The following is a 27103-nucleotide window of genomic DNA, read 5'->3' on the forward strand; positions in this document are numbered from 1 at the left end:
CACAGAATGGCCCACGACGATTTACGTGTGGAATGGATACGACAGCGAGTTCGTGTGTTCTTCAATTTACCTGATAACAAATGTTTCGACGAACTTCTGAGTCGGGGAGATGGAAAAGAGGAGGAGAAAATTATTCGCTACTTAAATGTCGTTTCTGAAGGCAACACTGTATCGTGCCTTCTGTTTATGAAAACTATCCGAGAGGAGGAGCTTGAAGTTAAAATTCCACAAGGTGAGTTCCATATTTATTTCATTCGTTATGTTCTCCTAAATGTAAAGTACTCTATAAAGTATTTTGCACCATTAACATCAGAAAAGAGAAGCTCCAGTGCCTCTTTGGATCATGAGAGGGAATCGGAGATACAAAGAGGAAACAAGACCCTTGAACAACATCTCAGTCACGTGAGATTAGTTTTTTTTTTTTTTTTTTTTTTTTTTAGTAAACTTTCAATGTTTATTAGAGATATTGGAGAACAGATAAGTAAATATTGTGTGTTTCAGACGATTCAACTATTCTATCACACTGAACTTCACATGGCAATAAACCGAGTCCCAGAGAGATTTGGCAAATCTCGAGTTGTATATTTCCTCAGGACCACAAAGAGTAAGGCCAGTATCAAGTTATTACAATTCTGTTGGGAAAACTAATGCATTGTTATTTGTGTTTCACTTCAGAGACCATTGCAGAACCACTTGACATAATTGAAGCTAATAAGCTGATGCCCAAGTTCTTGGAGACAGGTTGGCATAATGGACACAACCTGCAAACTCTGCAGAAAAAACTTGTACATGTAAGTGAGCTTAACACTCGGAGCAGTCAACAAGACGACAGCAACTTGAAACAAACTAACAACATAGGTTGTGTACTCTTTTAGATCTATATTCCATTAATGACTGCCCATCAGCTGAAGAAAACTAAGGCTGGCTGTCAAACTGAAGCAGGTTCCCCTCGTGAAGAATTCAGTGGTGGTCAGGAGACGCCAATCAAGCCAAGTAACCTAGCACCCATTCGTAATGAGTTACTCAACAGTACCCACAAGTTTTTGGCCTTGGTCAACTCAACTATTCAACAGTTAAAAGCTCAAGGTTTGTTTCTCACAAATGGTATGCCAATTTGCGCCATTATTTATTTATTTATTTATTTATTTATTTATTCTTAAGAATGATACATCTGTTTGTATTTTCTAGTGTTGTTCCGATAACGTTTTTTGGCCCCCGATACCGATTACGATACCCAGCTTTGCAGTATTGGCCGATACCGATACCTAAGGTTTTTTTTTTTCCTCAACCTGAAAAAGCTGTCCTGCCATTGGTTCAGAGCATTCAAGGGCCAATAGGATATCTTAGATTGCATGCAGTGAGCATGTCACATATCAGGGAATGTCGTGCACGAGCAAGACACAAGATGCAGCATCCAAAATCCTATATTAGTTTTGGAATTAATAGTATCGGTATGTTACTTGTGAGTAGTCACCGATACTGATACCACTGTTTTAATGCAGAATCGGCGCCTCTGCCGATACCAGTATCGGTATCGGAACAACACTAGTATTTTCCAAAGGAGGGATTTTCAAGCATAATGAGCAACACTTTGCTTCTCATCTCCTCATTGTCCATAAATTGACATATAGTGAACTTTTGACACACAACTCACCATAGTTGGAGTTTTATTTTCTAAACTACCGGTATTCCTTTTTCAGAGTCAAAATGTTATTAAAAAAAAAATAAAAAATCAGTAGAAACGGTTATTTGTTGTACATATTTGGATTTATTTGAGATTTTAAGAAATCATCTAACACTACAAATTAGAAGAGCAGTGTATAATGGAAAAACATTCTCATTCCTCTTGGAAGTAATTATCAATACTTTTTGGAACTAGTAACAGGAGTGAGGACCGGATATTTTCCAAAGTTCGCTGTGGTTGGTGAGCTATGAAATTGGGACTAAATTACAGAGAGGTGTCTTTTCATTTCCATGCACTCCTGAGTTGTCCTTGGGCAAGGCAGCAGACCTTCATGTATAACTCTATAGCTAAAAGTGAATTTTCCCAGAGGGATCGTTTGTTATCCTTTCTCGAAAAGATTACGAAGATGTTTCAGAAAGAACACTGAATGCATATCATTGCCAATATGTAATGACTTAATGTCAGTGCTGGATAACTTCTTCTGACCAATGACTGAAAAGTGTCTGCTTTGATTCAACAAGTCACTTTTTTTTTTTCCATTACAGATGACATTGTACTGAGCATCCCAGAGCTGGATCTGAAGCCAGATGTCAGTGACCTGCTGACCAATTCAGCAGTAGTAGAGAAGTTGGAGCAGTGTGTGATGAACTGGCAGACTCAACTTACTGTTGTTATTGAGGAGCAAGAAAAAAAGGCGCCACAGACACCAAGCCCGATGGCAGAAATTGTTTATTGGCAGGAACGTGTCTCTATCCTAAGTGCTCTGAAAATGAAGCTTCATCAACCTATGGTAAAGAAGATTCTACTGGTACTTACCAAAGCAAAAGCAGGTGTGATTCCCACTTTGGAGGCTACAGAAGCTCAACTTGTTCAATACTGCTTGGAAGCAGATGAAAATGTACGTTTCCTGCAAACACTAGAAAGGCATTTCAAGGTGAGCTCTAGAAATATTTGATCAAAATTTGGTAAAATGTTAATGTCTTTCATCCAAACCAGATCTTTTCTTTTGTAGAATCTGGCCACAGGAGCAAACTTTAGCGTGATTCTGGAGACCATCCCATCTCTAATGAACAGCCTCCAAATTGTGTGGTTGATATCCTGCCACTATAACAAGAATGAACGCATGGTCCCTTTAATGGAGCGCATTGTCTGGCAACTGGCTGAGCGTGTGGCTCAAGTCATTGATCTCCATGTACTCTTCAAGTATGTCGATTTTAGTTTGACATTATTTATTGTCAATTTAACTGTCATGTAAGTCAGATTGTGTCTCTTGGACAGAGATGAAAGAAAGGTGGCAAAGTCCAAGGTGAGTGATGCCAAACAAGTTCTGGAATTGTGGAAGTCATCCTACTTTGAAGTGCGTGCTGAAATTGAACAAGGGAGAACTGGTAAACGCTGGGAATTCGATAGGAGGAGGCTCTTTGAGAAAACAGATTACATGGCTTCCATCTGCCAGGACTTGTACAATGTTTTGCAGGTCAGTGTTCTTATTCTTCCACACTTCATTGTCAACTGTAGTTTGAGGACTGAGCATGTGACAATAGCTCAATATTTATTATTTGTGGTGGTTAATGCAGAATTTGGATGAGTATTTCAACATCTTCAGCCCAGAGTTAAAAAGTGTGACTTTGGACCCAAAACGATTTGATGAGATGCTGGCCAAAGTAGAAAATCTAATCTTGCCTTTTGAGGAAGCAACTTTTGATCCTTTCAATATCTGCAAGATGAGCAGCTGGAAAATCATCATGCAAAACTTCAGCAGTAGTGTTTATGTAAGTTTAGAATTCAAAGGCACTGTCAACTTATGCAGTAATTGTTCATTTTCACTAATGTTGTTATTCTGTACTTTTTATTTGTGTTTGATCAGGCCATTGAGAGGGAGGTCATTACCTTCATTGACAAGTCTTTCAAGTCACTGCGCTCTTCAAATGCTGCTTTTGGAATGCTTGTGAAATACAAAAACATTCACACAAGACCAGCCATCAATAATCATTTGAAGAAAAAGACCAATGACCTTCTGGCTCAGTATTGCAAAGAGGTTTGTAAAATATCGCTGTTAGTATACTGTATCAAACCTAAATTATTATTTACAATAATATGTTGTATGCAGCACCATAGTCTAATACAGAATACGTATGTATTCTTATAAAAATTGTGTTTGCAGCCTATGACTAAAATAGCAAAATCCACCCGTTTTTTTTTCCATCTCAGGGGGCAGCCATTTTGCAACGTACTTTAAAAATAAAAATAATAATAATAATAAAATAAATAAATAAAAAACTTTATTTAACCAGGTAAAAATGTTTGAAAACTAATTCTCATTTACAAACATGACCTGGACAAGAAACCCCAAGAGAAACACATACAACACAATGCACAAACATTAGCGCTGTCAAAGTTAAAGCGTTAGCTAATTCATTAATCACAAAAAATGATAGCATTAATCATTGTATTACCACAGATTAATCACACTATTAATTTTGACAGCAGATGATCCTTTTTAGCTGACAGTGGATGGTTACATTACAGGTAGCTGTTGGAGTTTGAGCAATAAACATAACTACATGCATTCAAGTAAAGCATTTAATAAATGTTTACATATGCTATAGGTCATTTTTTCCCATTTAAAATTATACAAATAATTAATTGATTAAAAAAAGCAGGATGAGCGTGTGCAGTGGATATAAATTTTTGAAGATGTCCTCATAACATTAAATGTCGAAAACATTAACACATAACAGGTGCGCTTCTAATTTAGCGGGAAAAATATGTAGGGGAAAAAAAGCCTTTTTAAGTCAGTGATTAATCATGATTAATCAAAATTCTAAGATGTGATTAATCTGATTAAAAAAAGGTAATCGTTTGACAGCTCTAATAAACGTACAAATAAAACAACAAAGCACAACATAAGAATATAACAAAGAGGAGAAGGACACTTACACTTACTGTTGACAGAAAATTACAGTTGCTCAGGTCTCAGGTAATTACCAATCATGGCTCACCTGTTTTCCTAGTTTGGCCATGTAACATTCGGAAGCTGAGCCGTCAGCAGCATGATGTCATTTTCAGTAGCGGTGTCAGTTGACACCAACTGGCATAATGGACGCCCTATGAGATGAATAAAAATGGGTGGATTTTGCTGCTTAACTCATACTCCACAAACACAATATTAATCAGAATTCTGTGTTTCGATGAGTGGGGGTACATACAACATATTATTGTAAAGAACACACCTAACTCCCAGAGCACTGTTAATTTGCCTCTTAAGAATTAGATAGGTGATTTGAGCCAGGCCGTTGTGTTGCTGTGACCTGTCCTGGCTGGCTTGGCGTCTTCCTATCTATCCGCACACTTATCCAGTAGAAAACAGTTAAGACCATCAGGTCACACATTTTCATATGCACTAGGCTGAGCCGCCCCCCGTGTGGGGTGGGCGGCCAAGGCAGTATACGAGTAGAGACCATTTTGAATAGATTAGGCCTTCTTCCGCATTCAGCAGAAAAGGCTCCACAGTTGTGTACTCGATCTTTCTGGCATCTAGTAAATATTTCAACTGAGAATATGCAGTTTCCTGGTTATTATTATTAGTATAGCGAGCATTCAAAATAAAAGAACCAGTGAAAGTTCCCATCTGAACTTTACAGCACGCTCCCCAAGATGCCCTGAGGGACACGCTTGAACGTCTTCTCTAAGTACACAAAACACATGTAGACTTAACTTCCATGCACCCCCCCCCCAGAACACTGCCGAGGACCCTCTTGAAACTATGATTTGATTTCCCGACAGTCCCTCTTCTACAGCACCCCCCTTAAAACCTTAACAGGGCGTCTGAGGAGTTTGATCCCCGTATTAAGCTAGCATATGTCACTTATATCTTCTATAGGTGGACAGTGTAAATGAAATCTTTGAGGAAAATAAGAACAAACCAAAAATAAACAAGAATGAGCCCCCCGTGGCAGGCAGCATCAGGTGGACACATACCCTTTTCCACCATGTAAAAGAAGGAATGCTTCCTCTTCTGACAATGCCAGATTTATTGGAGAGTGAAATGGGCAAATTGGTGAGTTATTCTACTTTTGCACAGCTGTATCGACATATTTGTATGTTTAGACAGAATTGAAGAATTATTCTAAACTCACATGTTACTCTTTGGATTTTTTATTTTTTTTAGGCAAAAAACAAATACTTGGAAATAGCAAAAAAAATGAGCGAGTATGCCGTTAAGAAGTATAAGTTATGGATGTCTGATACTGAAATCAACTTGCCGTTGTTACTGAAGACACCCATCTTGGACATCATTGTGAATGAAAGCCAAGACCAGAGTGAGCTGGTATGTATCGTTGTTACTTGATCACCTCACAATAAGTGCAGAAAATCATCACTATTTGAATTTCCTTGGTTTTATTTTGAAATTTCTCATTTAGGTCATCCCAGCCAAGTCTGAAATCAGTTCACAAAAAGACAGGCGATACTGTGCAAACCTTCCACCAGAGATCATGACAATAATTTCCGAGACAAAAAACTTGATTTCAATGTCCTTCTCTATACCTGAGGTTGCTCAAAACGTGACTCTGCAGGAGTTCAACTTCATAAGGTAGTGAAACTAACCGACAGGAACACTCTACAAAAAAAGAAAAACAACAACACTGTAACCTCCACATCTCACGTTGGATTTAGATACAGAGATGATCTACACAAGCTCGTCAGCAGCTACAACTCCACAGTTGACAGTCTGAGTGACGCAAAGGTCGCCATGTTGTCTGAAATCATCAAAAGAGTTGAAACGCTGTTATTATCAGGATGCAAAAGACTGAATTGGAATTCCTTGGGTATGGTACAAAAATGTTGTTATGATTTCTAGTTCAAGGAAACAACATCGAGGGGGAGTGAAAGTAATATGTCTGTTTAACTTTAGCAATTGCAGATTTCATCAACGAGGCCAATCAGGAGATCTCAAAGTTTGAGTCAGTTGTCAGTCAAATAGAGAAGAATGAGCTTGATATTGAAGCCAAGTTGCAATCGATAATGATGGCAGACCTCCTGCAATGCCCTGCTCCAGATAAGACCGACCTTTTACCAAGTATATTAACAAAAATGTTAACATTTTTACTTAGATTTCATTTATTTCGGTAATAACAATTGTATTCTTTTTTTTTTTTCAGGTGTCAGAGAGTTTTGTGAATGTATAGATAGAGACCAGGTCAAGACATTACATTTGTTGAAAAGCAAATACACTGACATTGGACCTGTCATCACAAAGGTGGAACATTTGATTATGGAAACAAGCACTGGCAAGTCCAACTGTATGTCAAGTTATTATGCATTCTGGGAACGCAAGGTGCACAATTCCCTCATAAACATGGTTCTGAGGTACATGTCCAATAAACAGTAACAATTATTGACCATCACATAAAGGTTCTTCTGTACAAGCATTGTGTTGATTGCCACATTCAGGAACATCAAGGCTTTCAATGCTGTGCTGCTGGGGAGCGACCCCCTTTTCCGTATTGATGCCATCCTCTCTGCCCCCAAGATTTTGTTGCAGCCTCAAATAGACGACATCTACCAGTTACTTGTACAGCGTATCAGAGATTGTGTGGAGAGCACCAAAGTAGGACCATTGTATCCGTTTCTGCGAGCCAATGCAGATTTTAAGATGGAGTTGTGCATCGGTGTATGAAATCTGTCCACCTCCGTGTTTGTGTTCTAGGAATTTGTGCGTTGGATGAATGGAACCTGCATTGCGTGCCCACCACAAGTAGATGGTGACGACTTTGTGACTTTTAACTTCTTTGAGGACGTGTGTCAACATCCTCAAATCAATGAAAGTGCCCTTGCAGTGTCCCATAACATTCAGCAGTTGCTGCTTTCTGTAGACCAGGACCTTAACCACTGGAAACAGTACCAGGCTCTATGGGAAAGGGACAAAGACACAGTCAGTGAAAGGTTTGCAGCTAAAAACCCATCATGTGCTATGTATGACCAGAGGCTGCAGTTCTATGCTCATATACATCAAAAGGTGCTTCTGGAACCTTTGTTTAAGAATGTACACATTGTCCAGTTAAACCTGGAGCCCCTAAGCCGGACTGTGCAAGAGATGGCAGAGTCCTGGATTAGTTCACTGGGGAGTTTACTCAACAAATCAGCCAAAGAGGAACTCTTCAACTTAAAAGATGAACTCATGGTAGCATGCATGTGTGCGTCTCTAAATAAGACTTAAAACAACTTTTTAAAACTACTTTAATTATCCTTTGTTTCCACAGCAACTTTCTGAGAAGCTGAAGCAGAGTCCTGACACTTTTGAGAACTTGAAGAATGTCCTCGGGACCGTCTCAAACATCAGAGACATGTCTCTTAATGTGGAATTGTGCATCACAGACATCCAGGAAAAATACAGAACACTGGCTATGTACAAAGTGGAGGTATTGTAGTTTAGCTTTTTATTTTAGTTCATTGCTTTGTGAATAACACATTCTCTCAATATTTTTACTACCGGGAACTACCTGGATGTATTATGTGTAGGTTGAAAAAGATGAACTAGAACTGAAAGAAAATATCAACCAGATTTGGAGGGACCTGTTCGCAAAATCCAAACAAGTGGATCTGAGTCTGACAGATACAAAGACATCATTCAAAGAGGTTAGAACTTTAGAACATTAGTATATATCCCATTGCATAAAACATCCTCCATCCAACAACAACAAAAATAAATAACAGTAGAGACGTATTACTACAGTTCTGTCTTTCTCTATCACCTGCTTTATACAAAGACTACCAAGAAGATGGCAGAAGACTTTCAAGAGGACTTGTCTATCTTTTTTGAAAGTTTTAACATGCATGGTCCTGGAGCTGTTGGAAATGATTTAGATAAAGGTATTTTGTCTTTTGAAATATGTAACCAGCAAAATCATTTTTAGGATTATTATACAACTGCAGTGCATTGATCTGTTTCATTTTTCCTTGCAGGGCTATCAATAATGGAATCATATGAAGCAGAGCTTTCCAAGATGGTGGAGGGACGGCAGGAGCTAGCTAATGCAAAGAAGCTATTGGACCTTCCAGTCATCGCATATCCAGAGATTGTCAGCATACAAAAAGACATGAACGGCTTCAGGCTGATTTATGACATCTACCGTAATCTAAAGGTCAGGTTTAATAAAACAAAAATATTACGTCTGGAAACATCAGATGTCTGGATCTTGATGTTGTTTCTCAGGTTGCGAAGACCAAGTGGTCTCAGACCTTGTGGGTGGACTTGGATATCCATGTGCTTCAGGGAGGTGTTGAATGCTTTGTCCAAGATTTGAGGAAGCTGCCGAAAGATGTGCGAGCCCAGCCTCTGGCCTGCTTTGTCGAGGGCAGAATGAAGGAATTCAGAGATTCTCTACCACTTCTGCTGGACCTGAAGAATGAAGCCCTCAGAGAAAGGTCACTTTTACTGGTTTGACTATTTCATTCTGGTATAGGCCTATGTTGTTCATCATGTGGTCATTACTGACATTGAATACTTCCATCCAATCATTTCCTGTCATACTGCATATTACAAATAACATCACATTGGCGGCATCCTTCAGGGTTCCAAAACTCATGAAATTCATAAAAGAAGATTCATTACAGAGATTTTGATTTTCAAAATTGCCAAGAATGTGGGAAAAACTCAATCAATTTTCTACTGATGTCAGTTCTTTGGACATTCCTTTTAACGCCACATAATATAACTATGTCAATTATCTCGAGCTTGCACAAGCTATGCAAACTTGAGCTTCTGCTCCCTCTCCCCGAGTCCAGATTGTCATCCCCCCCCCATGGTGGATGGCTATCAGGTTACAGTTCTGCCCCTCTCTTCATCTGAGTTCCTAAAACATACACATGTAGATCTGCTCATACATGACCACTGAGCTCAACTTCTTCTGGTAGCAAGCATGCTTGTAAACCACAAATTACACCAATAACAAACAAACAAAACAAAAAAAAGCAAACACATCCAGGTTTTCTTTGCCCCAATGTCCCTACAGACACTGGAAAGACCTGATGAAAAGGACTGGCACAAGCTTTGAAATGAACACAAGCAGCTTTACTCTGGAGAGAATGTTTGCCATGGATCTTCATAAATATGCTGATGTCATCGATGACATTGTCACTTCAGCTGTAAAAGAGCTTGGTATTGAAAAGGTAGCAATTCGCTTGATAAAGGATCCTGAATTCAAAGTACACGTTGAAAGAAATATGTAAGAATGTCTGTGTGTGCCTCTTAGGGTGTGAAGGAGGTGGTGGAGACCTGGGAAAACATGAAATTCATTGTACAACCCTACAGTAAAGGCACCCAGCAACAGTGTTCTGTCTTGGGTGCAGTGGATGAGATCCTGTCCAATGTGGACAATGATGCCATGAATTTGCAGAGCATGGCAGGGAGCCGTTTTGTTGGACCATTCCAAAACACCATCCAACAATGGGAGAAAAACCTGTCTCTTATCAGTGAGACCATACAGGTTAAACTATAAATGAATTGACACACATTGTGTCTTCAACACGAGCTGAATTTGAACATAATAAATTTAAAAAATCTTTTGCGCAGGTTTGGTTGCTGGTACAACGCAAATGGATGTACTTGGAGAGCATATTCATTGGCGGTGATATTTCCTCACAGCTACCAGAGGAAGCCAAGAAATTTGACATTATTGACAAAAAGTTCAAAGATGTGAGTGTTGTCCAAACATTGATATAATTCATAAGTGAACTGTAAATGATATAATATTAATCATTGTGTAGATAATGCATGAAGCACAGAGCAACCCAAACATAAAGCACTGTTGCCTGGTCCCTAACCGGCTAACAGACCTGCAGACCCTCAGTGAGAACCTAGAAAGGTGCCAGAAAAGTCTCAACGACTACTTAGATTCTAAGCGGGATGCATTCCCACGCTTCTTCTTCATATCTGATGATGAACTGCTCAGCATTTTGGGGAGTAGTCACCATGATTGTGTTCAGGAACATATGATAAAGGTAAGAGAAGACAACGTATCACTTAACCTGCACTGTTATAGCCGGTGTTGTTTCTTAAAGGGGAAGTCAAAATAAAAAATCTTGACAATACTGTTTTATGCAGCCCCACTAGTCTAAATACGGTATTTTGGTTAATATTGCATTAGTGGAATATGAGTTAAGCAGCAAAATCCACTAGTTTTTATCAATATCAAGAAGCGGTCATTTTGTCACTTGCTGTTGAGTGAAAATGACATCACAGTTACGCAGATCTCAGGAAACAACCAATCACAGCCCAGCTTCAGAAAACAGGTGAGCTGTGATTGGTCATTGCCTGAGCCCAAAACAACTGTGATGTCATCTTCAATCGACAGATAGTGGCAAAATGGCCGCCTCCTGAGATGGATAAAAACGGAGGTCACATATATTATTGTCAAGAAATGTTTAAGGTTGACTTCCACTTTAAAGGTGTGTGAAATCAGATGCAGAATGAAAAATGTTCCACCTTTTTTTCCACCTTATTCCACAAGATGTATGACAACATTGCATCCCTCCGGTTTGACTCAGAGAGCAGTGGGGAGATATCAGCAGGAGCTATGGTGTCTGCTGAGGGGGAAGTGATGGACTTTCAAAAGCCCGTCCAAATCAAAGGAAGGGTGGAGGAATGGATGACAGGAGTTTTACATGAGATGAGGAGAACTAATCGACTTATCACTAAGGAAGCAATCTTTCGCTACTGTGAAGACAGAGGCAGGTGGGTGTAGATTGGAAGCATGTTTATCGCTGTAAATGAAATCTTTCTCACCACGGGTCTCCTTATCACTCAGGGTGGACTGGATGTTGCTGTTCCAGGGCATGGTGGTACTGGCAACAAATCAAGTGTGGTGGACATGGGAGGTGGAAGATGTTTTTAGCAACTTGAAAAAAGGAGATAAATATGCTCTAAAGAACTATGCGACGAAAATGCATCAGCAGATTGATGAGTTGGTAACACGTTCAACGCAGCCTATGAAGAAAAATGACAGACGAAAGATCAACACCGTCCTTATCATTGATGTGCATGCAAGAGACATTGTAGACAACTTCGTCTTGAACAGGTACAGCTGACATAAATTAGGGCCCTGTTACTATCAACTTTTATGTAGAATCGTTTTCATTTACATGTAAAGTTAAACTTGATCCTCTCTGCAGTATAACAGATGCAAAGGAGTTTGAGTGGGAAAGCCAATTGAGATTCTACTGGGTCCAAGAAGAAGACAATCTTGTTGTGCGTCAGTGCAGCGCAACTTTTAGTTACGGCTATGAATACATGGGGTTGAATGGTCGATTGGTTATCACTCCTCTGACAGACCGGATCTACCTCACAATCACACAGGTTCATAAACATTTACACCACTTTGAACTAACAAACACTTGTTGATGTGCGTATGTATTTGTGGTGAAGGCTCTCTCCATGTTCCTGGGTGGCGCTCCTGCTGGACCAGCTGGTACTGGAAAGACGGAATCCACCAAAGATCTGGCCAAAGCTTTGGGCCTGCTCTGTGTGGTTACCAACTGTGGTGAAGGCATGGACTACATGGTAGCTAATCTGGCAATCAGTTGCGACACTTAGCGATACGCATTATTTTGTGCATTTCCTAAACCTTTACCTTCCATGTGCAGGCTGTGGGGAAGATCCTCTCTGGCCTGGCCCAATGTGGAGCCTGGGGCTGCTTTGACGAATTCAACCGTATTGATGCCTCAGTGCTTTCAGTTATCTCTTCCCAAATCCAAACCATCCGCAATGCTCTCATTCTTTACCTTAAAATATTTAATGTACGTCTTTGAAATGCTATATTGTCATAGTTATTTTTTGTTCACGTGAATATTGCCTTGTCGTACCTTAGCTAATATCATTTTGTACATCAGTTTGAAGGTCACGAGATTACCCTGGATAGCCGAATTGGGATCTTCATCACCATGAACCCAGGCTATGCAGGGCGCACAGAGCTGCCCGAATCAGTCAAAGCTCTCTTCAGACCTGTCGTGGTGATTGTGCCCGACTTGCAACAAATTTGTGAGATCATGCTCTTTTCTGAGGGATTCCTAATGGCCAAAGTGAATATTTTAATTTTGCCCATATTTATGTCCCAGTTTTTATAATCAAACTACAACTTTGCACATCGAAGCATTTTATAAATTTGATTCTCTCCTCTTTTGTTTTGTTCAGGTCCTTGCAAAAAAGATGACCGTCCTCTATAAGTTGGCTCGAGAGCAGCTGTCCAAACAGTCTCATTATGACTTTGGCCTGCGAGCTTTGAAATCTGTCCTCGTGATGGCAGGAGAACTGAAGAGAGGCTCGCCAGACATCACTGAGGTACAATCATCATGAAAAATAATATATTGATAACAAATTCATTATTTATGAAGAATTGGTATCTTGAATGACAGCCTCGCCCAGTAGTGTGAGAATTAGAAATGTGAATTAGAGCGACAGTACAGTATATAAATTACTGCATTTACCCCAATACCTGCTATTATTCTAATCGTTTTGGGATGCAGATACAGGGATAACAATAACCCAATATTTATACAACTAAAAACTTTCAAATTTGATGAATTGATGGAGTATAACCGCCGTCAAATAATGTATAAAGACTATCATGAAATTTTGCCAATTAACATTGAGATGCATTTCAATTCAAGGTGTAAGTTTGTGCAACAATCTGGATTGCAATCTGTATTTAAAAAAAAATTATGAAATCACAAATTTGTAAACTTTTGTTGAAAATGTCTTGACCGTTTGCTGTCATTCATTTTGTGTTTACTTCTTTCTTTCTCCCTTTCATTTTTTAAAAGAATGCAATAAAATTAAAATAATAAAATAAATTAAGTCATTAATGAAATTACATGCAACCAGTCCAGGGTGTACCCTGCCTACTGCCCAAAGCTAGCTGAGATCCAGCACCCGTTTTCAATCCGTTTTCCTTCTTCTGGTATTATGAGCAGTTATCACTGTTAGTTCAAACAAAAGATAAGCATTTTAATACGCTTAAAACTTTGTTGTTGTTTTTTGCAGGATGTGGTTTTGATGCGAGCCTTACGGGACATGAATCTGCCCAAATTTGTATTTGAGGATGTGCCTCTGTTCCTTGGGCTAATCTCAGACCTGTTTCCCGGACTAGAATGTCCTCGTGTTCGCTATGCCAGCTTCACTGATGCTGTGGAAGAGGTCCTGCAAGAGAACAAATATATTTTACTGCCTAGCCAGGTGTGTTGTGTTATTCATACTGTCATATTATTCAGCAACAAATACTGTAAATACATTTTAATTGAGTCTTCTAAAACCCCATACACACTCTGTGCTTTCAGGTGGATAAAGTGGTACAGTTGTATGAAACAATGATGACACGACACACTACTATGATAGTGGGCCCAACAGGTGGAGGGAAATCGGTTGTAATCAGCACATTATGTCAAGCTCAAACCAAGTTCGTTTTAGTTCAGATATTTCAAACTTTGGTCAGGTTCCTCTGTTGCATACATGTGATACAGTCATCAATATCTCACCACCAGATTGGGATTTCACACCAAATTATATCCTCTGAACCCGAAAGCCATGAGTGTCATTGAACTGTATGGTATTCTGGACCCTGACACTCGAGACTGGACTGATGGGGTCTTATCCAACATCTTCCGTGACATCAACAAGCCTACTGACAAACAAGAGAGGAGGTAGAACATAAACATTTGATGGACGTTATGGAATACAGTACATCACATGACACGTCACATCTACAGTACCAAGTGTCGATCTAAATGATATTGTAATTTACTGCACAATGAACATATGAACTCACAGATATATCCTGTTTGATGGGGATGTGGATGCGTTGTGGGTTGAGAACATGAATTCGGTAATGGACGACAACAAGCTCCTTACACTGGCTAATGGAGAACGAATTCGTTTACAAGGTCACTGTGCCCTGCTGTTTGAGGTTTGTATAAATTTATGGCAGTCATACCCGCATTAGCTATTTGTTAATAACATTTGAATAATTGCAGGTTGGTGATCTGCAGTATGCTTCCCCTGCGACCGTCTCTCGTTGTGGAATGGTTTATGTGGACCCCAAAAATCTGCAATACACCCCATACTGGCAAAAGTGGTTGATGAACAGACCCGTCAAAGTATGTGTTGGAATGGTTGTCACACGCCATCTGATCTTTGGAATTTTCCATGACCTCTGTTTTTAATTCCATAGGAACAACAAGTGCTGGACAAACTGTTTGAAAAATATGTGCACAAATTAATTGATATGATTGTGGAAGGGATTGTTGACGGGAAACAAGGAGAGAAACTCAAAACTGTTGTTCCTCAAAGTGATCTGAATATGGTAGGATGGTGTCCTTTCTGAATTTATGCAAGAATGTCTTGAAAATGAAAGTTAGCATCATGCCTGATCCAGAAATCTGATGGTGATTCAAATTGTGTTGGTGTTCTGTTCAGGTTTCCCAGCTCTGCATGACCTTGGATGCCTTACTTGAAACTGAGAACGAAAGTGCTCCAGTGCTTGAGTGTTACTTCCTGGAAGCTCTCTTCTTCTCTCTTGGTGCCTCGTTGTTAGACGATGGAAGGGACAAATTTGATGATTTCATCAAAAGACTTTGTGGTTTAATCACTGTAAGTGATGACAAAACGTTGGCTGGACCTGGTGAGATTCCAGGTATAAGAAGAATTTGGATGATGTTTTTTCGTGGTTGGATACTAAACTAACTTGGATTCATTTTTCAATTGTGTCACTTATTCAGGGAACCTGCCCACTCTGTTTGAATTCCATTTTGATGGAACACAGCAGAAGTGGGTTCCCTGGAGTTATCTGGTCACCAAATACATTCATAACCATGAAATGAAATTTACTGATATTCTGGGTAAGACCGATTTGTATCATTTACTGTATCAAAGTGATTTTAATCAACCAAGCTTCTTCCTGCTTATATTTGAAATGTTTGGCCTTTACCTCAGTCCCAACTGTGGACACTACAAAAACTAGCTGGATCCTGGAACAGATGGTGAAGATAAAGAGGTCTGTTCTTTTAGTTGGAGATCCCGGAACCTCAAAAACAGCCACCGTTCATAACTTTCTGAAGAACCAAAATGGAGAAAGTAGTGTGAGTTCACCAACCAGACATTGCAAAATTTACTTATGACTTCACAAATTGATTTTCATGTTGTTAATATGTTCCACCAGATTACTTTGACGATCAACCTTTCATCCAGGACAACATCAATGGACCTCCAGAAAAACCTAGAGGCCAATTTAGAGAAAAGGACCAAAGACATATATGGTCCCCCAGTAGGCAAAAGATTGTTGGTCTTTATAGATGACATGAATATGCCAAAGGTATCTACGGCACACTTGGACTTTGATACATTTCTGTTCGACTATTACCAGTTTGAATCAAATGATTCTGCTGTATATGTATTCCTGTCCAGGTGGACAGCTATGGCACACAGCAGCCAATTGCACTGCTGAAGCTCTTATTGGACCGAGGAGGCATTTATGACCGAGGGAAGGAGCTCACCTATAAAACCCTCAAGGATCTTGGCTTCATTGCCGCCATGGGGATAGCGGGAGGTGGGAGGAACGAAGTGGATACCCGCTTCGTTTCACTCTTCAGTGTCTTCAGTATTCCTTTCCCTGCTGTCGAGTCTCTCCACCTGATCTATGCCTCCATTATTAAAGGCCACACCAAAGTGAGTATCTTTTCATGAAGGCCATGTTGGTCTCAATGCACTTCATGTCAAGTGTAATTAATTTGAATGTTTTAGCAATTTGAAGAGGCAGTACAGAAGGTTTGTGATAAAGTCACCGCCTGCACTCTGGATCTGTACAACAGCCTTGTCAAAGACTTGCCACCTACTCCAGCAAAGTTTCACTACATCTTTAACCTGCGAGACTTATCAAGGGTCTACAATGGCCTAACTCTCACTCAGCCCGACAGGTCTCAACAAGTCAATTAATTATTTTGACAATTGCTACATTGTGCTTTGTGTGTACTTAATATTTGCTTTCCCTCATTTCACAGATTTTCGACTATCTCTATGTTTGTACGGGTTTGGCGAAACGAGTGTCTGAGGGTTTTCCACGATAGACTCATTGATGAAAAAGACAAAAATTTGGTATATATTGTACTCAGTTTTGTTCATTATAATATTATATATACAGTATAGGATATACCTTCTTTCATCTGTTATCTGATCTACAATTTAGTAAATCATATTGCTATCAAGATGTAATTACACTGTTGTTGCTTTTTTTATCCACAGGTTCAGGGCCTGATAAGGAACTTAGTTGAAGCACATTTCAAGGTAAACAAAGAGGATGTTATGAGAGACCCAGTTTTGTTTGGAGACTACAGGGCAGCCTTGAGTGAGACGGAACCAAGACTATATGAAGACTTGCTGGATTATGAAGCTTGTAAAGCACTATTTCAGGTATCATGATGTTATTCTCAATTAAGTGTTGTTTTTGGTTAGAAAATGAACAGTAGTCCTCGAGGCCAATGTTGTATTCTGCAGGAGATCCTCGAGGAATACAATGATAGAATATCAAAGATGAATCTGGTGCTGTTTTATGACGCCCTGGAACATCTGACCCGCGTGCACCGTATCGTCCGCATCGATCGTGGTCATGCTCTGCTCGTGGGTGTGGGAGGCTCAGGCAAGCAGTCCATCACCAAGCTTGCTGCCTTTGCTGCTGACTGTGAGGTTGTAACACAAAAAAAAAAACTAAAAAATTTAAAAGTGTATGATGTAAATAAAAACAGAATGCAATGATTTGCATATCCTTTTCAGCAATGTTCCTTAATGAACAATTACAAGGACTGTAGGGATTTAATCATGTACGGTCTAGATTCTCTGAATGTCTTGATAATATTATAGAATCTATAATATCAAGACATTCAGAGAATCTGGAGAAATCAAATTTAATGGCCATGACCGCCGAGCCCTCAGACAGCACTGTGTTAAAAAAAAAAAAAATAATAATAATAATAATAATATTAATAATAATAATAAAAACTTTTAAAACACCATCATTGTTAAAAGGATATTGCCACATTGACTCAGGAACATGTCAAAAAAAACAAAAAAACATTGTCATTTAACAAAATTTGTCACTACATCTACAAACGCAAATTTGTTGGCCTGCCAGCAGTCCAGACCTGTTTCTCATAGGACATTTTGTGATACATTATGCAGTGCAAAATATGGCAATGGAGACCCTGGACTGTTGAACAGCTGAAGTTGTATATTGAGCAAGAATGAGAAAAAATTCCACCTACAAAACTTTAACAATGATATAACACGCTGTAGGGTTCAAACTCAAAATGAGTGAATATTTGCAAAAAACAGTAGATTAAATTAAACCTAAAATATCTACTGTATGTAGTGTATTCAATTGAATATAAGTTTAAAGCAATTTACAAATCATTGTATTCTATTTTAATTTACGTTTTACACAACGTCCCAACTTCATTGGAATTGGGGTTTTGATGTGAAACATTTTAAAGTTGTAATAGCAGCTTATTTTTGTTGTTAATGATTTCTCAGGTGTTTGAAATAGCACTCAGCAGAGGATATTGCGAGTCAAACTTTCACGAAGACTTGAAAACATTGTATTTGAAGCTTGGCATCGAAAATAAGAAGACTGTGTTTCTCTTTACCGATGCTCATGTTGCTGAAGAAGGTTTTTTGGAACTCATAAACAACATGCTTACATCAGGTTAGACAAACAGTAACTCATAATGTCCTTGTTCTAACGACATAAATTTAGTTAGTGACGTGTTGCCCTGTGATCTTGCTGTTTTCTGCTAGGTATTGTTCCCGCGCTGTTTCCTGATGATGAGAAAGAGTCCATTCTCAACCAGCTTCGTGACGAGGCCCTCAAAATGGGATCAGGCCCATCTAAAGACAGTGTATGGCAGTATTTTGTCAACAAAAGTGCCAGCAACCTACATATTGTTTTAGGCATGTCTCCTGTGGGAGATACTCTGAGAACACGCTGTAGAAACTTTCCAGGTAAAATTGACAAATATTAGTTTTACTTATTTATTTTTCTTTCACTTATAATTATATTTTCCATTTTTTTCAGGACTGATGAACAACACTGTGATAGACTGGTTCTTACCGTGGCCTCCTCAGGCATTGCGTGCTGTAGCAGAGTTTTTCCTAGGTTTGTAGTGCACATATTCTTTTGGAATCTGTCTCAAAAAACGAACATTCGTAAAGTGAACTACTCACTGAATTCCATGCCCAAATTGCCCATAACTTTTATGCCATTCAGGTTTATCTTATTCCAACCACTGATGTCAAACAAATATATATTATTTTGTTTTAAAATGAAATTACCACTACTCAAAATGCAATTGTATGACAAAAGCTGAAAAGTTGCTGTTTGGAGATAGACTGCTGTCCACAAAGATCTTCTTTTAAAGATTCTCCATATGGTCTCAAGGATGTTGGTGGCCTTGCCAGGACTTTTTCTCATTTTATATCCATAGAAGCTAAAGCTCCTGTGGTATATTGGAGCAGCACTGGATGACACATTGTCTTGAGACTTTGAGAAAAATGAAAACTATTTTACTGTGAAAGGCACAGTTCTTCATCTTATACTACATTACGGATTAGTCCGTTATACTACAGTATTGCAGCTGTGATGATGAACTTTGTCATTTGTACAGGTGAAAGTGAGATGATTCCTAAGGAACACGCTCCGGCTGTTATCGAGCATGTCTGCATGGTCCATAAATCTGTTGGAGACTATAGCACGCTGTTCCACCAAAAACTTAGACGTGCTAACTATGTGACCCCAAAGAACTACTTGGACTTCATTAACACATATTCTAACCTCCTGCAGGAAAAGGACCAGTATATTCTTGGTAAGAATGTGGAAATTATTGTAATAATCCCATTTCACAGTGGAAAAATCACAACAAGTTTGTTTATGGGTTCAGCGCAGTGCAAACACCTCGAGGGGGGGTTGGATAAGTTGAAGGAAGCTAGTGTCCAACTGGATGAGCTGAACATCAAACTAGCAGAGCAGAAGTTGGTTCTCGCCGAAAAGTCCACAGCCTGTGAAACTATACTGTTAGAGATTGTCTCAAACACCACTGTGGGTCAGTGAAAACTTGCAAAAGTATTATAAAGGGCTGTTCTGTTAGTTTCCTAAACACTCTGAGTAAATGCAGACTTTCCCTTTTAGTTGAGGACAAAAAGACGCTGGCAGAAGACAAAGCCAAAGAAATTGAAGAGCAAAACAAAGTGATTGCTGTTGAAAAAGCAGAAGCAGAAACCTCCCTGGCTGAAGCTCTGCCAGCATTAGAAGCAGCTCGCATTGCCTTACAAGACCTTGACAAATCTGATGTCACTGAGATCAGGTAAACTCTCAGTATTACTTGTTGTCCAAATAAACAATTAATCAACATTCTAAATATAATTGAATGTTGCCCCATCCGTTTATCTGCCTTTTTATCTTTTTTTTCTTCTTTTTTTTTTTACTATTCCTTCATTTAGATCATTTGCAAAGCCACCCAAACAGGTGCAGGTGGTGTGTGAGTGTATCCTGGTGCTGTGTAAAAAAAAGGAAATTAGCTGGCAAGCTGCTAAGGCCATGATGTCAGATCCTGGCTTTCTGCGTTCACTGATGGAGATGGACTGTGATGCTATCGGTCCCAACCAGGTCAAGACTGTCAAGGGTAGGTGAACTTCCCGATCAATTAGCGTGTCATAGTATATGAAAATAAAAATGTATATGATGGTAGAATTTGCATCGCTAAGTATGCTGTCTGCTGCAGTGATTTCCTTGAGCGCTCTGCTTCATAGGCTTCCTGAAGAACCTTGGGACCAGCCTTGAAGAAATGCAAGCCATCAGCAAAGCGGGTTCAGGAATGTTCAAATTTGTGGATGCTGTCGTTGGATACTGTGAAGTTGCCAGAGAGATAAAGCCGAAAAGGGACAAAGTAATGTCAATCTAGTAGAGAGAATGATGTCCACAGAAAGAACAGTAACATGACTCGTATTTTGCAGGTAGCCCGTCTCGAAAGAAATTTCTTTCAGAGTAAGAAGGAGCTGGAGCTCATTCAAAGTGAGCTTAGTGATATTCAGAGAGAGCTGAAGGCACTTGGTGACAAATATCAAACTGCTATTGCGGAGAAACAGAAACTGCAACAGGAGGCTGAGCTCATGGAGAGAAGACTGATAGCTGCTGACAAACTTATTTCAGGCTTGAGCTCTGAGAATGTGAGGTGAGATCACAATTTGAACGCTAAACAGCACTCATAAGAGATTTTATTTTATTATTATTTTTGTTGTTTCTTTTTTCAGGTGGACTCAAGATTTAGAGGGGTTGAAGCAGCGGCGTGTGCGTCTCCTCGGAGACTGCCTACTCTCTTCTGCCTTCCTGAGCTACGAGGGAGCCTTCAGCTGGGACTTCAGGAATGAGATGGTGTACGAAACCTGGGTTGACGATGTACAGGATAAAGGCATTCCCTTGAGCCAGCCTTTTAAAGTCGACAACTTACTAACAGATGAGGTGGAAATCAGCAAGTGAGAAGGCACTAATGAACTACATGTTATTGTCTTCATTTTGGCTGGGCATCCCTCTGACCTCCAGGAAATTTGTATTTGGGTTCCAGGTGGGGGTCTGAGGGCTTGCCCCCAGACGAGCTGTCAGTTCAGAATGGAATCCTCACAACAAGAGGCAGTCGTTTCCCCATGTGTATCGACCCTCAGCAGCAAGCCCTCAACTGGATTAAGAAGAAGGAGGCAAGCAACAACCTCAAGGTACAGAAAGTCCTGAATAGTTATGTGTTGCATTGTTGTTGTTCATGGTTTAGAATAGCTACTTTGCACATAATAAGAGAAAGCAAAAAATGTGACTGCCCAACTACCTTTTGTCCACAGATCTCATCTTTCAATGATCCAGACTTCCTGAAACATCTTGAGATGGCCATTAAATATGGATTCCCGTTCCTATTCCAAGATGTAGATGAGTACATTGACCCTGTGATTGACAATGTCCTGGAGAAGAATTTGAAAGGAGCAGAGGGAAGGCAGGTTGTTAGGCTAGGTGACAAAGAGGTGGACTATGATCCCAACTTCAGACTTTACCTCAACACCAAACTGGGGAACCCCAAATTCTCTCCATCCGTGTTTGGAAAAGCTATGGTTATCAATTATACTGGTAAGACAGTTTAGTTTGAAGACCGTGTGCATTCTGTCCTTAGCTAAATCTTGTTTTATCCATCACGTTACATACAGTGACCCTTAAAGGCCTGGAGGACCAGTTGCTCAGCGTTATAATGGGCTTTGAGAAGAAGGAGCTGGAGGAGCAACGTGAGTTTTTGATCCAAGAGACGAGCGACAATAAGAAGCTGCTCAAGAACCTTGGTGACACCCTGCTAAGGGAGCTAGCCACGTCCACGGGCAACATGTTGGATAACACAGAGCTGGTCTACACCTTGGAGGAAACAAAATCAAAATCCAGTGAGGTTAGTTTGCCAAACAATACATATGGGTGGAGAAAAACATTTTGAATGTCAATTTTCAAGTTGGTCATCATATTTATTTGTCTTTCGATGTGATCATCAGGTATTTGAGAAACTTAAGTTGGCTGTGAAAACATCAGTGGACATTGACGTGCTCCGAAACGGGTACCGACCAGCTGCCAAGCGTGGTGCCATCTTATTCTTTGCGCTGACAGAAATGGCTCTGGTAAACAGCATGTACCAGTATTCTCTCGCATCTTATCTGGAGGTCTTTGACTTTTCCCTGCACAAGTCTCCACCAAATTCCGGTCTGCCGACAAGACTGGATAACATCATCAGCACTCTGACATACAATGTGTATAATTATGGTTGCACAGGTAAGGCCCTGTGTAACATTTATTTATTTATTTATTTATTTATTTATTTATTTATTATTTGAATTTCACACTATCACCAGATATCAGATGTGGTAAATCCAGGTCCAGAAAGTAAAAACCCTGCCACCGTTTGGCTTTAGCCCCATGTGGTAGCTAACTAGCTAGTTGGGCTAGCTTCCTTAAGCCAAAGCCAAACTGTGGCAGTGCTTTTACTTCATGTACCTGGATTTGCCACCTCTGTCAGAGATGCATTTGTCTATTCACAGGTCTGTTTGAGAAACACAAGCTTCTCTTCTCATTCAACATGGCCATCAAGATTGAGCAGGCAGAAGGTCGAGTACCTCAGGAGGAACTGGAGTTTTTCATCAAAGGTGATATACAGTATGTAATAAAGTACATCACAATGAGCTTTAGCACTCACAGTAGACTGTCTTTGACTTATACTAGGTAATCTGTCCTTGGAAAAGACCTCACGCCAGAAAACTTGCAACTGGCTACCTGATTCTAGCTGGGAAGATGTGGTGAAACTATCTGAGCTTTTTCCTGGCCAGTTTGACAATTTGCCTGACAGTGTTTGTAGAAATTCATCAGAGTGGCAATCAGTAAGTAGTGGCTACTTATGTATGACATAAATCACCAGCAGTCTTTTACTCTTTTAATCGACTGACTGTTTTTGTGTTTCTTTACAGTGGTATGACCTCGATGCACCAGAACAGGCTCCACTGCCGATGAAATATGATGAGAGGCTGACAGACTTTCAGAAGTTGCTCCTGCTGCGCTGTTTCCGTGTCGATAGAGTCTACAGGGCCATCACAGACTATGTCACTATCACCATGGGCGAGAGGTGTTTGATTTATCCAATCAATTCAATATGAATGTATTTAATTGCAGAAATTAGGGAACATACTTACAGATGAGATTTTTCATGTCACATCTCTCTTCACAGATATGTTCAACCTCCTGTGATCAGTTTTGATGTTATTTATGAACAGAGCACCCAGTACTCCCCCATAGTCTTTATTCTGAGCCCTGGCTCTGACCCCGGTGCTGACCTGATGAAACTGGCTGACAGGACTGGCTTTGGGAGCAAGTTCAAGTTCCTTGCTATGGGCCAAGGGCAGGAGAAGGTACCATAGTTTTATTTTCCACACTTTAACCGCCAAGAACGTTTAATGACGTATACTAAAATCCCAAAGAATGCCGCCAATAACGTGAATTGACGTTAACTATGTTTTTTTTTTTTTTTGTTTGTTTGTTTGTTTTTTTTTGTTTGTTTTTTTTTTTCCTTCTCAATGGGCAGTGCAACGTTTTGTGCAGTGCTGGTTTGTGAATGGGGTGGGGAAATCCAAAAGCACCCACTAACTATGGCCAGCAGATGGCAGCATTGTATCTCTCTTCAATGGGCTCCCGGGTAGTAGAACGTTTTCAAGGATGACGTGAATAATCAAAGCGTTTGTCACATTAAATCTAATTCAAAAGAGCATCACTCAACAAAAAAATATTGGTGTCAAAGTCACTGTTGTGCAGAAAATGCATCTTTTCACAAAAAGCTTGTTTTCTTATTTTTTTCCATTTTCGCCTGATGTCACTCAAATTACCTATTTTCAAATGGTGATTACAAAAGAACGGAATAAGGTAGAAACATACATTTTTTTTTTCCTCATGAAAGAATTGAATCCAAACTTTCATATTTTGGCAGTAAAAGAGTTAAGTAACCTTTAGTGGGCTTTATCTGGCCTGCTCTCAGAATCTAAGCCAGGCTGGGCCAATTAGTCCACGAATATGAGACCACTTGAGAGTAATAGGTGCTCTACATTTGTAGGTTGAAATTGCTGAGGGATTAATCACCATCTGGCAATTACAAGGTTCATTGTTGGACTTTTCAGGGATTTTCATCGTATTTAAATGAGTGCCATAAAAATATGTGTTGCTATTTCTCATCAATGACTCATGACGAACTTCTACCTTTTTTGACTTTCTCCAGGTTGCATTGCACCTTCTGGAGCTGGCAGCATCTCGTGGTCAGTGGTTGATGCTACAAAACTGCCACCTGCTGGTGAAATGGCTGAAAGATTTGGAGAAGTGCATCGAGAGGGTCCCCAAGCCTCACCCCAACTTTCGCCTTTGGTTGACCACCAACCCTATTGATGACTTTCCTATTGGCATTCTTCAAAAGTCTCTTAAGGTGGAATGACTAATTCTTTTCACATTTAGCAATATTACAGTTATTGAAACATAAACTTGGTTAATTGTTACTTTGCCTCTTCTTACATTACACTTGCCATGTACTGCAGGTTGTCACCGAGGCTCCAAATGGTCTCAAGCTCAACATGAGAGCCACCTACTCTAAAATCAGCCACGAGACTATGACTGGATGCCCGCACTCTGCTTTCCGCAGCCTGGTCTATGTGCTGGCTTTCTTCCATGCCGTGGTGCAAGAGAGGCGCAAGTATGGAAAAATTGGATGGAATGTCCCCTATGACTTCAGCGAGTCAGACTTCTTGGTAGGTGGTACTCAGAGCTCTTTAGGACCAATCTGGATTGGATTACCTCAGTGTTGCAACTGTGCTCAACAGGTGTGTTTGGAGATTTTGAACACCTACCTGACCAAAGCTCATGACCAAAAAGAGAGCAACATTCCCTGGGGGAGTATCAAGTACCTCGTAGGCGAGGTTAGTTTGTGAGATTAAAACACATCATAAAACATTTCTACAATTACTATATACACATTTCACAGGTGATGTATGGTGGACGAGTCATCGATAGTTTTGACCGCAGGATCCTGAATGTCTACATGGATGAGTACTTTGGAGATTTCCTCTTTTATGACTTTTGCCGGTTTCACTTCTTCAAAAACAATGATGTCGACTACAAGGTTCCGTCAAATGGACCCAGGACAATATATATCGGTCTGTTATTACCCGCATTGATCTACATTACCTTACTTTTTAATAGTTCGGCCGTCAACATTCATGACTTTTCACCGGCTGGTTACAGACGAGATTGAGTCTCTGCCATTGGCAAACACCCCGGAGGTGATGGGTCTTCATTCCAATGCAGAGATAGGATACTACACACAAGCAGCTAAAGACATGTGGTTGCATCTAATAGACCTGCAACCACAGACAGGTGTGATGGAGCAGTCATCTTCCATTCGCCTCAATTATGTTATATGTGGAGATTTGCCACATCAAAAAAAAACTCTCCACTGCTTCAGGTGAGTCTGGAGGAAGCATCAGCAGGGATGATTACATCACTCAGGTGGCCCAGGACATTCAGAACAAGTTGCCGGCAACATTTGACCTGGACGTTATCCGCAAGAAGTTTGGCACTGAGATCTCCCCGACATCAGTGGTGCTCCTTCAAGAACTGGAACGTTTCAACAAGCTCATTGTCCGCATGAAGCGGTCACTGGCTGAACTGCAGAGGGTGAGCGGGAGTTACACACTGTTCTGTCTTTTTATATCTTTAGTGTTGGTTTTGATTGTCTGCTGTGTATAGGCCTTGGCTGGAGAAGTGGGCATGAGCAGTGAGCTGGACGAAGTCGCCCGAGCCCTTTTCAACGGTCAGATTCCTGCTGTATGGAAGATGTTGGCACCTGACACGCTCAAGTCCCTGGGCAATTGGATGATTCATTTCAAGAGGCGATTTGAGCAGTATAAATCATGGGTGAGAGATGTCATACATGACATATTTATGTACATTACATAATCACTTACAGTTTTGTTTATCAAAAGGTCGATAAAGCAGAGCCAATGGTCATGTGGTTATCAGGACTCCACATCCCAGAATCCTACCTGACTGCCCTAGTTCAAGCCGCGTGCAGAAGAAATGGTTGGCCTCTGGATCTTTCCACTCTTTACACTGAGGTGACCCGCTACCGTGAAGAGGACGAAGTCACTGACAGACCTGCACAGGGTAATGAAGTTAAAAAAACAAAAAATAAATAAACTTGGATTGAGTGTCACTTGTTCATATGAGTCTCTTTTTTTTTTCAGGCTTCTTTGTGTCTGGTCTGTACCTGGAAGGAGCTGACTGGGACATGGATTCTGGCTGCCTGGTGAAGAGTAAACCAAAAGTTCTTGCGGCTCAGCTGCCCATTCTTAGAGTCATCCCCATAGAGACCCAACGGCTCAGGTTACAGGTGTGGACCACAATCCAAAATTGTGTGTGTCAGCTATTTTATTGTGTTTCCACCAATGTTTGCATGTTTTTCTCCACAGAATACATTACGGACACCAGTGTACACGACAACATTACGAAGGAATGCAATGGGTGCGGGTTTGGTTTTTGAGGCTGATCTGTTCACTACAGAGCACCTCTCCCACTGGGTGCTCCAGGGTGTCTGTTTATCCCTCAATGCTGACTAAAGACTATTGTGATTAAGATTATGATGATTATTGTTATTACAAACCAGGCTTGTTGATGTAACAGGGGACACATTCACTCAGTAGCTCCATGATTTGATACACCTGTATTAATGAGATTCAATTAAAAATAAAAACGTTCTACCCATTAACCTTTCCTAACCGTG

General features: G+C 40.2%; 1 protein-coding gene across 1 annotated transcript; it reads left to right on the forward strand.

The window, feature by feature from the left end:
• Nucleotides 1–6: 6 nt before the first annotated feature.
• Nucleotides 7–27072, forward strand: LOC144018676 (dynein axonemal heavy chain 10-like). Its single transcript, XM_077521117.1, has 77 exons — nucleotides 7–232; nucleotides 314–402; nucleotides 502–604; nucleotides 676–791; nucleotides 876–1086; nucleotides 2230–2618; nucleotides 2697–2887; nucleotides 2963–3161; nucleotides 3262–3456; nucleotides 3552–3722; nucleotides 5568–5744; nucleotides 5856–6014; nucleotides 6109–6278; nucleotides 6362–6513; nucleotides 6600–6764; nucleotides 6847–7054; nucleotides 7139–7295; nucleotides 7395–7868; nucleotides 7948–8106; nucleotides 8207–8323; nucleotides 8455–8557; nucleotides 8651–8829; nucleotides 8901–9112; nucleotides 9700–9856; nucleotides 9940–10173; nucleotides 10260–10382; nucleotides 10454–10687; nucleotides 11197–11420; nucleotides 11494–11763; nucleotides 11858–12041; nucleotides 12111–12245; nucleotides 12329–12481; nucleotides 12575–12763; nucleotides 12876–13022; nucleotides 13725–13916; nucleotides 14018–14136; nucleotides 14222–14380; nucleotides 14508–14643; nucleotides 14711–14833; nucleotides 14908–15039; nucleotides 15153–15369; nucleotides 15455–15574; nucleotides 15669–15814; nucleotides 15895–16047; nucleotides 16140–16400; nucleotides 16476–16648; nucleotides 16733–16826; nucleotides 16974–17141; nucleotides 17226–17414; nucleotides 18258–18429; nucleotides 18522–18725; nucleotides 18799–18879; nucleotides 19388–19585; nucleotides 19661–19822; nucleotides 19909–20083; nucleotides 20220–20401; nucleotides 20529–20665; nucleotides 20733–20950; nucleotides 21030–21251; nucleotides 21341–21488; nucleotides 21609–21888; nucleotides 21966–22195; nucleotides 22296–22569; nucleotides 22836–22940; nucleotides 23017–23171; nucleotides 23259–23413; nucleotides 23516–23696; nucleotides 24554–24754; nucleotides 24864–25073; nucleotides 25146–25241; nucleotides 25307–25478; nucleotides 25567–25698; nucleotides 25787–25998; nucleotides 26071–26238; nucleotides 26307–26487; nucleotides 26568–26713; nucleotides 26793–27072. The coding sequence occupies exons 1-77, from the start codon at nucleotides 7–9 to the stop codon at nucleotides 26937–26939; spliced, it is 13698 nt and encodes a 4565-aa protein (XP_077377243.1). The 3' UTR covers nucleotides 26940–27072.
• Nucleotides 27073–27103: the final 31 nt, after the last annotated feature.

This window comes from Festucalex cinctus, chromosome 5 (genome assembly GCF_051991245.1).
Source record: "Festucalex cinctus isolate MCC-2025b chromosome 5, RoL_Fcin_1.0, whole genome shotgun sequence".
Taxonomy (NCBI): domain Eukaryota; kingdom Metazoa; phylum Chordata; class Actinopteri; order Syngnathiformes; family Syngnathidae; genus Festucalex; species Festucalex cinctus.